A 10,709-nucleotide genomic window follows, 5' to 3' on the forward strand; every position below is an offset into this window, starting at 1 on the left:
ATCTTTCATGGTCAAGTGCTATAAGATTTTTTTCCCCTTGAACGCGGGCAACATGAAAAAAATGTATTATGTCGATTCTCTTTTGAGAGTTTTATATTTCAGCAAAATTTTGATCTTCTATTACAATGTCAACCTTTCAGCATTACTCTTTTTTCTTTGGTTGAAGTTTTATTTTTCAGCAAATTTAACATCTTCAGTCTAAGTGGCTATTTAATCAAATCTTTAATGTGAGAGATAATCATGAGTTGAATTTCAATTTTTTCCTTTTATTATTCTTCGGGTACATGTCTATTGTTGATGATGGGCTTTATGATGTTTTCCTAGACAGAAATAGTAGGAAAAGAAAAGAAATAAGATTATCATTTTGTCTTTTTTACTAGGAACAAAGTAAAGATAACTATGAAATTTGCTTTCATCTAGTTTCTCTTATTCTGTTTCTGCTAGATTGGGCCAAAATGGAGGAAATAAAGTTTAGGCATCTAATAAACATATGATATGGGATTTTATTTCTTTTCTCCTGGTTTCGTCCACATAAACAAGAAATACAAGGGAGTAAGATAATATATTTTATTTCTTTGTGTCTTCACTTAGGTGCTGTTTACCTCATGCGAAGGAGAGAAAGGAGAGGAAGTGGAAAGGAATTTCTAGTGCAACTGTAGATCTGGGGCCTGGGGGGCCATGGCCCCCACAGGTCCCTTAGTACATCCGCTCCTATTTCCCTAACTTGTTACAAATGCAATTAATTTTGTCTTGTCCCTTGCTATTTGACCTCTTTATTAATTATATCTAGTTGAATGGACAACGTACATGCTGCCATCTTTGTCGGTGATGCTGCCGCCGCTGCGACATCTGCCGCTGCTTTCGTCGAAGCAGCCGCCGCCTCCGCCGCTACACAGGTCATTAATTCTGCCGTCACATGCGCTGCCGTTGTCGGTACGCCCGATGCTGCTGTTGCCGCCGCCGCCGCCGGCAGCGCCGCTACCACCATCTACATTGCAGCTGCCATCCCAGCTGCTGCAGCTGCCTTACCTCCTGCCCACCAGTCGGGTCGCTAATTAGCGACCGAACCACATTTCGGTCGCTAATTTAGCGATCGAAAATCAGTTCGGTCGCTAAAATCAGTTCGGTTGCTAATTTAGCGATCGAAAATCAGTTCGGTCGCTAATTAGCGACCGAACTCCGATTCGGTTGCTAAATTAGCGATCGAATACTGATTCGGTCGCTAATTAGCGACCGAACTGATTTTCGGTCGCTAAATTAGCGATCGAAATGTGATTCGGTCGCTAAATATTAACGATTGAAATTAATTTCGGTCGCTAAATTCTTTCCAAGTCGTCCAATCCTAAAATTATCGACTAACAATTCATTTCGGTTGCTAAATAGCTACCGATTTGTCACTTCGGTCGATAATTTAGCGACCGATTGAACTTAAGTCGCTAAATTAGCGACCGATTGTAATTCGGTCGTTAATTTAACGACCGAATTAAATTCGGTCGCTAAATAGCGACCGAAGTAAAAAATCGATCGCTAAATTAGCGACCGAAATTAAATCGGTCGTTAAATCGATCGCTATTTATGGATTTTTTTGTAGTGCTGATTCATATTTTCCAATGAATACTACAACACAGTTGAGTGTTGATGTTTTAACCTAGGTAAAATAAGGCACTTTTGTATCATCTTTTATTAAACTCTTCCTTGCAGTCTTTTGTATTACTTATCTCACTGTTCTTTGCCTTGCCCAATTTTTCATTTAGTTTGTTGTTTGAGATTTGTTTGGTAAGCAAACCCTTATCCCTGTGCTACTGTGCATGAGTGCTGCTCGCCTCACAAGCCACCATCATTCCTTTTACGACATATATATCAGGTATATTGGGACTCAAACCTGTTTTAGGTCTTTGACCATCTTGCTTCGAGCCTTTCATCAAACCATCTCATAGCAGATGTTGTTTCCACTGTTTTCAATACATGTATATATATACATACATTATCTTTGAATAACATTCTTGTTCTGTATGCATACTATGAGCAATCATCCTTGGTTTCGTGTCTTTCATGGTCAAGTGCTATAAGATTTTTTTCCCCTTGAACGCGGGCAACATGAAAAAAATGTATTATGTCGATTCTCTTTTGAGAGTTTTATATTTCAGCAAAATTTTGATCTTCTATTACAATGTCAACCTTTCAGCATTACTCTTTTTTCTTTGGTTGAAGTTTTATTTTTCAGCAAATTTAACATCTTCAGTCTAAGTGGTTATTTAATCAAATCTTTAATGTGAGAGATAATCATGAGTTGAATTTCAATTTTTTCCTTTTATTATTCTTCAGGTACATGTCTATTGTTGATGATGGACTTTATGATGTTTTCCTAGACAGAAATAGTAGGAAAAGAAAAGAAATAAGATTATCATTTTATCTTTTTTACTAGGAACAAAGTAAAGATAACTATGAAATTTGCTTCCATCTAGTTTCTCTTATTTTGTTTCTGCTAGATTGGGCCGAAATGGAGGAAATAAAGTTTAGGCAACAAGATGAAACAGTAGCTGCTAATTTCTTGGTTCATCAAAACAAAATTAGAAATGTAAATTTACTAACAATCGATTCCTATTTACAGGATAATTACTTTAGGATTAGTTTCAAACAAAAAATAAAAGTATCAATTCGAATAGCAGTGGTTCGGTTAATTAGCTTTGTTATTGTTTCGACTGAATGTTATGGACAGTCAAGCCATCAGTCAACAAGAATCTGACTCATGCCATGTCGTAGATAGTCAAGCTATCAGTCAACAAGAATCCAACTTACACACAGCTTCGCTCCCGCTGGTGAAGAAACTTGAAGAGAGATTGAACAAGAGAGTTAGATGAGTTAAGATTTCCGACAGACCACTCAGACACTCAAGTTAGTATTGTTAAAAGAAGATGCAGAAAAGAAAGTAAGCGAAATTACTAAAGTTGCCGAGAGAATTTCTCATATATGTCGGAGAATTTATATACTTACGAAAAAGGAATATCTACATCGACATGAGGGAAGACCTTTACAGGGGCTTAGGAGACCAAGTCTGCTGGTTGCTGACATGGGGGGTCCTTATATGAGACATCCGGGGGACCAAGTCTGCTAATCTTGTAACCGTCCTATGACTCGGCATTGTTGATTATTTTTACCTTTTGATTGTATGCGCAGACACAAGGGGATACACAGAATCATGTCTGACAACCTCGTAACTATTGGAAAAACAAAAGAGATTTGTGGAAGAAAAATTGCACTTATGTAGAAGAGGAACAAGGAAATACTAAATTCTAAATTTTTAATCAATCTTCTTTATAGGCAAATGACATATTTATAGTCTATTTAACATAACCCACATAAACCTACTAACTTAATTATTTTTTCCCACTCACTCCGTTAATGCAACTTACCATCACTACTTGCCACCACATCAACACACTAACTCCATGTACCACATTATCACAATATCACAAAATTTGCCTAGATTGCACTACCTGTAAGGCAACTTGTGTGTGAGTGTGACTTGCGCGCGTTGAATGTCAAACCGGTCAAGGCATAATTTACTCAAGTGGATCAACCAACAATATCACAAAATTTAATTTAATTTTCAACAGTAGCCGCCCTGATCCCTTGGCAAACATCGCACTCTTGGGGGATTTTGGCAATTTTTGTATGAGGTGGGGTGGTGGCTGAGATAAGGCGACGACTGAGTTGCTAAGCTGTTGAGTGGTCGAAGAAATAAAGTGCTTGAGTGATCAAGAGGTCGAGTGGTAGAGCAGCCGTGGTTGAGAATATTGTCGAGGTCAGGATAGCTGAGATCTAGTGAGATGAAGTAGTAGAGAGACTAGTGGTCGAGCGACCGAGTGACCGTATGACTGAGAGGCTGAATGATCGATACGGTCGGGATCGAAATAGGCGAGACCGAGTGAGATAGAGTGGTTGAGAGACCTAATGGCTGAGTGATCGAGTGGTTATATGACCAAGAGGTTAAGTGGCTGAGACGATCAAGATTGAGATAGCCGAGACCGAATGAGATAGAGTGGCTGAGAGACCTAGTGGCCAAGTGATTGAGTAGTGGTATTGAAAAGTTAAGTGGTTGAGATGGCCGAGGTACATGATCGAATGACAAAAGTTAAGTGGTTGAGATGGCCGAGGATACATTGTTGATTTTTTGACTTAACATATCAACCTCCTTTCTCCCTTGACCACCGCAAGACTAACTAGAATTCGGCACATCAGCTACACTTCCTCGCATTCAAACAGCACGGAGCCATCCCACCGTCGCCACGGCCTCCACGTACCACATCCATTTCCAAAATTCCAATTTCCATTGGCGACGCGGCGTTATGTTCAATACGGCGTACGTATGTCCTATCGTCTTTATCCTTGTCGTCTTGATTGCGCCTCTGCCATAGCTGGAAGTAATCGAGATCAAATATGCAGAGCGGCGTCGAAGCGGACGGCAAGAAGGCGGCCAGCCAGAGCCGGCTCCAGAGGCTAGCGCCGGCGTTGCTACAAATCAATACCGACGAGATGAAGGCGAACTTCGCGTGGGAGGAGGAGGCAGTTCCAATTCCGTTCGTCTGTCGCCGCTTGTTCTTTCGCCTTTGCCGTTGATGTGGGACGACGACGCTGTGCAGGACGAGGAAAAGGAGCGTGAAGTGAATATGGAGACGACGTCGTCGCCGAAGGGATGGAGTCACCCGGCTCTCTCTGTGCCGGCGGTGGAGCCGGCGTCTCTGCTGCCGTTTTTCGAGTTTCAGTGTTCCTTGGCGCAGTAGAAAATCACGCCAACAATAAATTTTATGTGGGGACAAAATCTTGTTCGGATTACGCTGACAATTCCATCAGTTTTGACGCGAAATTAAAAATAAGAATAAATTGATTTTTAAAAATATATTAGATTTTTTTAATTTTGAGTACGGATTTTAGTTGTTATTTAATTAATAATTATATATTTCATATGCATATGTTGTCAAATATTGCTGTATGTATTATTAATTAATAATTTAATAAAGTTAGAGGTAAATCTATGATTTATATTACCCTTTTGAGTTCCTAGTTTAATTTTCTTTCAGGACCTTAGAAGATCGACCAATTTGTCTACCACTTCCCTCTTTATCTTTGCTATTCAGGTTCGTCTATTGTCCATTATCCTTCTAGATATTAACAATAAAAATTTATTTAACAACTTTTCTAATTTATTGTTGAGTGAATCAACCACTCCAACGACATATGATCCTAAAATCATATATGAAGAGGTAAAACTTTTCACAATCTCACGAGAATACAATTCGTTCTCAACTTTGTGTTGTTATAGTTTTTAGATAATTTTTGTTTATGAATCATAATTTATATTCTAAGTTTAAGATCACGTAAATAACTCGATTATTGACTTGGTCTTTGCGTGTGATAGTTTGAGTGTAACTAAAGTTCACATAAAAAAAAAGTCATTTCTCTTTATGGACAAAAAAGTTTGGGATCATCATGGACCAAATCAATACAAATTTGATGATTTCCAAAAGACAAATAAAAATAAAATTGACATTGGCATCTTCTTAGGTCAGATTGCAACAATGAAAACTTTTAGAAGCTAGTTTATATTTTTTGGAACGTCATGGGCCAAACAAAAAAAAAAATCTACTCCAAGTTCCAACCAGGGGGAAATTTTCAAATAAGGTACAGCCCCATAAAGCAGAGTTGCTCTCTCATGAAAAATTTAATGTTTTTATGACGAATTCAAGGGTTTTAGGCAATAACAATGTACTGCAGAGTCAATAATGTAGACTTTGAGCACGAGTACGACAAGAAGTTAGGAATGAGGACGTTCATACCTGCAATTTACAGAGCAAACATTGGCAGAATTCAAAAGCAACAGACTAAAATAAAATTTCCCTATTTTTTTGTCGACTCTTTCCGACAGTTTGCACGTAATCGCGTGTTAATTCAACAAAGCAATAAGAAAATGTTTATACGCGTAACATCTACAGTTTGGGAGATGATGAGCAAAGAATAAGGTTGATTTCAGAACTGCCTCTACGAATTCGCGGCAACTATCTGGGCAAATTCATCGCCATTGATGGTCTCCACGAGAGACATGGTCAAAACCTGACGACTCGACCTGCGCTTGCTCACGGTACCAATGCGCACAGCTCAGCCCGACGAGGACCTCCACGATGGCGGCCTCAGTCTTCTCCTGATCGGCGAAATGTAGCGTCTGCAGCAACAATGCCCGCGGTCTTGTGTAGAACCTCTGCTCCATATAGTGCTCCTCCTGCCATCGGAGCGTGTCGGATGCCACCGGCCTTAGCCAGGCCAGAATCCGCCCGACCGCTTCCCGCCACCCTTCAGCCATCGTTGCGTCCCTCGTCCCACCCTCCCGCCGCCAGCATTCCCTCAGCTTCGCCCTCACTGCGGTTCGCATCCCCGACGGCAACATCTCATAGAGCTCCTCCCTCTCCGCCGCCGCCGCCGCTTCCTCTCCGTCCTCTGCCATCGACTCGCCTAATTTCTCAGCGAGCTCGATTATGTTGGCGTACCTCAACGCCAAGCCCGAGCCACCGACGGTGCTCGGCCCTGCTTCCAACAAGTTGCGCATTTCGTCGAACCACTTTTGAGGTGTGTCCTTCCGCATTACCATGGGAGCAGAGTTGCTCACGATGGGGACTTCCTTGCCCGCCGATGGCCGATGAATCGGACCCGAAGATCGCTTGGTGAACAAATCGAGACCGCCTGGGAACAACGGGAAACGGCTATAATTTCTCTCGGGCGGCACAGGCGGAAAGCCGAGAACGTAGGGACCAAAGACGGCGCAGATCCTGGCGAAAACGGTGATGACAGCGCGGACCATCAGATCGACGATCTTGTCGACGCTCTTGCTCCATAGAGACTCCTCCTTGAGCCGGCGGACCCTATTGCGCTGTGCCGAGACCACCTCCGATTGAACCGTCGAAACGCCAGGTTGCTGCTGCTTCGGAATCGGCCCACTGTGACGATTCTGCTGCTCAACCCGCTGCTCCGCCGCCTCGAGCCCATTGAGCTCCTCCATCTCCTCGTACAACTTTGATGCCGCCTCCACCCATTTCTCCATATTCTTAAGACGCTTCTCGACGTCCTTCTCGGTAGAGCCGAGCCCGAGGCGGTCCACCTCGGCGACACGTCCGAGGCGCAGTGCGCCAGCCTTGATGTCGTCGTAGAACCGGTCGAATCTACGAAGGATAGGATCACGACACTTGGGGCAGAGGCGGGCGACGGAGGTGGCAGCCTTGTCGAGCTCAGCGAGGATGTCCGCGCAGGCGAGACGGAGGAGGAAGGACTGGTCCTTGGACGTCAAGTAGGCAACGCCCTGGGAGCGCATGATGTGGCGGAGGTGGAGGAATTGGTCCTCGGCGAGGGAGCGATGGAGGGAGACGAGGCGAGCCATGGCAGCGGCCGCCTCGAAGGTGAGAATGCCGACGACGGGACGATCGGCGAGGTCGATGCGGCCGCGGAGGTTCTCGAACACTTTCGGGACGCCCATGGTGGTGCTTGTGGAATTGATCGAGATTAGACTGGAACTGGGAGAACCGGACTTCGAGAATTGGAGCGCCGCAGCTTGGTTGGGGTTGGGGATGATAAGGAATAGGCGGAAGAGGTGTTCTTATCGTTCCTGCATCTCCACGGCCGCCGTGGAGTCGTCGACGCGGTTGTGCAAAATCAGACGGAAGAGAGAGAGAGAGACAGAGATTGATCAAATCAATCTGATCAATAAATTCCAAAATTCAGTCAGAGAAAAAAGTCCCGGGGCTTTGAATTGGGCGACGGCGGCGTTCCAAAGTAGACGACGCAAAATATTCACCCAACTGTTTAAGGGTTTAAGTCTCAGGTCAAGACTGAGAGGGGCCCGTATGTCCTGTCCAATCGTTAAGAGGGTGCCGTAGAGGAATGCGATTGTGGTTGATAAAAGTAGGATATGTATTTTTTCTAAAAGATAATTTCAAAAAAACGTTTTTTTTCCAAATTAGCGTAGAGACGTCCTGCTTTATTTCTTATCACATAGACACTCGCTTTATTATTTAGTCACGTATAATTATATAAATATTTTTTAATATTATTTAATATTTATTTTCAATTAAATTTTGAATGATATAATAACTATTATAACATAAACTAGACGATACAATGCGAATTAATAATATTTGTTATAGTAATTATAATTTTATAATTGATATAATATAAATTTTTATTATTTTTATTTACGTTATAGTAGTTATAATTTTATAATTATTATAATATATTTGATTAATTTAAAAATTAGATAAAAGATATTAATATTAATATTAAAAGATAATTAAATAATTATACATGATTAAACACGATCAAACATCTTTTAGATAAAAAATTAAAATTTTTTAATAATTTGTGTTCCGATTGAGAACTGCATCTGGACACGTCACCGGACCCAGCTCGCCGTGGAAGTGGAGCAGGAGGAAGGGAGGAGAGCAATACGAGCTTCAAGGGCTTCAAGACCACCACGCCGAGGAAGGAGATAAGGCCAGCCACCTGGAGGTCCTGAAACATCACCAGAGAAAGAGGTCGTGCTGGCGCGGGAGTCCCCGGACGGCCACTCCGACGCTCAAGTCAGCCCAGTCAGGAGGAAGAAGATGAACAGTAAAGAGGAATACTGTAATAAAATACTGTAATAAAAGGAAATGCTCAGCCCGTAAAAGATAAGGAGAATGAGTGAGTGAGGGAGCGGAGCCCTGAGAGCGGGGCTTAGAGCCGCCAGAGAGAGAGAGAGAGAGAGAGAGATCCCCCTTTTTCCGAACACCTTCTTCCTCCCTTTATACATCAAGAGCTTCCTTGAAAGTATGACCAGTTCTGCCAAAACATGGTCTTGAGAAGACAACCAATCACATCCGCATTTAATGCTTGGGTAGGTTATTCATTGGAGAGAGAGAGAGACCGTCCTGACAAGTGATCTCTCCCATTAATGCTTGACACAGTTGTTTAGTAAGAGAGAAGATCATTTCTGACAAGTCACATCCCAAGTGACATGGTCCTTAAGAAGATCTTGATAAAACCTTTCTTGATATGATATGATATGAATGGAGGCTGGGCTGTGCCGAGTGGAATTGGCAGAATTGAGCTGAGTGTTGAGTGGCCAGGATGGAGCTGCCGGATAGCAGTGCTGAGCTGCCGGATGGCAGTGCTGAGCTGCCGGAGCTGCCGGCAGTGCTGAGCTGCCGGGTGGCAGTGCTGAGCTGCCGGATAGCAGTGCTGAGCTGCCGGATAGCAGTGCTGAGCTGCCGGGTGGCAGTGCTGAGCTGCCGGATAGCAGTGCTGAGCTGCCGGGCCGAATGGAGAGCTGCCTGGCAGTGCTGAGCTGCCGAACTGACTGGGCAAAACTGAATTATACCGAGCCGAATGAACCAAGTCCTAGAGGGGGGCTATAACACCCATGTGGCTGAATGTGCGATTCGGAGGCGCGACCGAAGGGATAACTTGACTTCTTTAGGCCTTTAGGGATAGACCGTGACGGGAGCCGACTGAACCCATGGATGAAGCCCGAATTAGACTCGAGTCAAGTCTGGGTCCTCCAAAATACTCACCGGAACAATTTGAAAAAAAATGGACTCGTCTTGATTTTTGTCCTCCTTTTTTGTGCCACTGTGGATTCGGAATGCACAGAGAAAGACGTCGAATTCACAAGTGTTTTATTTGTAACCTCAATTTAAATTTATATATTTATTTATTAAAAAAATGAAATTTGAGGGATGGCACGTCAAATATAAAGAGCTTCCTCTCCGGATGGGAATGAGGAATTGCTCATTATTTTTTAAAACTAAAATTATTGATAATAAAAATATATATTTATAGTAGAGAGATAAATAAAAAAATTTATTTTTGATGCGGCATTGTAATGTCCATAAAAAGGCTCTCATAATAACTCCTACGATTGCGAATGATCTAACATGGATATATGAACAGTTCAACTAAAAGAAATATAATTTAGTATTTGGCAAACAAATAACTTATTTAATAACTTTTAATGATTTAGTAAAAGGATGCACTTTAACTTTAACCGGCCACGACTTCAATCCCACCTCGTCTCCTCTTTGCCCTTTTTTTTCAATATTCTCACTGACTATAAATCCTTCACTAAGTAAAAAATAAAATATAAGAAAAACACAACTATAATAAAAAATATCAATATCAATTAATCTATCTAAGTTTCTTTGTCGATGAGATCACACGATTGATGATCTAATTACCACCCACCATCGAGAACAAAGTAAGTCGTCAACACAATCACCAGTGACGCCCCGAACCTTTGATTTTAGTTCATCGTTATTGTTTCAATTCAAATAAAAATATCAATTATAATTAATAAATTCTACGTTAAAATTAATTATCAATTTTATGTTAACCTCAAGTAGGAGTCGTAAACACTACCAACCAAAACAGATTAAATTTGTTTTTTAAACAAATTTTAAATTGGTTGAATATATTTGGTCCTGGATCGGTTCAGAAACTGGTCCGGTTTTAAAAACTGGATCGTCTCGTGGGACTGAAACATGTGGTCAGAACCGTGACGTTGCAACCCCCATCTCCCATTGATAGATCCTCCATCTTCAACCGTCCGCTTTTCGCCAATTAACATCTCTGCCGTCCAGCTTCCGCACACTTCCCCGCAGTTGGCGGCGTCCCGGAAGAGAAATCGTGAG

The 10,709-nt window shown here is 42.2% G+C and overlaps 1 protein-coding gene across 1 annotated transcript; it reads right to left on the minus strand.

Moving 5' to 3' along the window:
- Positions 1-5,867: 5,867 nt before the first annotated feature.
- Positions 5,868-7,902, minus strand: LOC141840237 (protein PSK SIMULATOR 1-like). Its single transcript, XM_074728166.1, has one exon. The coding sequence runs from the start codon at positions 7,520-7,522 to the stop codon at positions 6,071-6,073; it is 1,452 nt and encodes a 483-aa protein (XP_074584267.1). The 5' UTR covers positions 7,523-7,902; the 3' UTR covers positions 5,868-6,070.
- Between the last annotated feature and the right edge of the window lie 2,807 nt (positions 7,903-10,709).

This window comes from Curcuma longa, chromosome 11, assembly GCF_044706935.1.
Source record: "Curcuma longa cultivar G26 ecotype Majalengka, Jawa Barat chromosome 11, ITB_CL_G26_1.1, whole genome shotgun sequence".
Lineage (NCBI taxonomy): Eukaryota > Viridiplantae > Streptophyta > Magnoliopsida > Zingiberales > Zingiberaceae > Curcuma > Curcuma longa.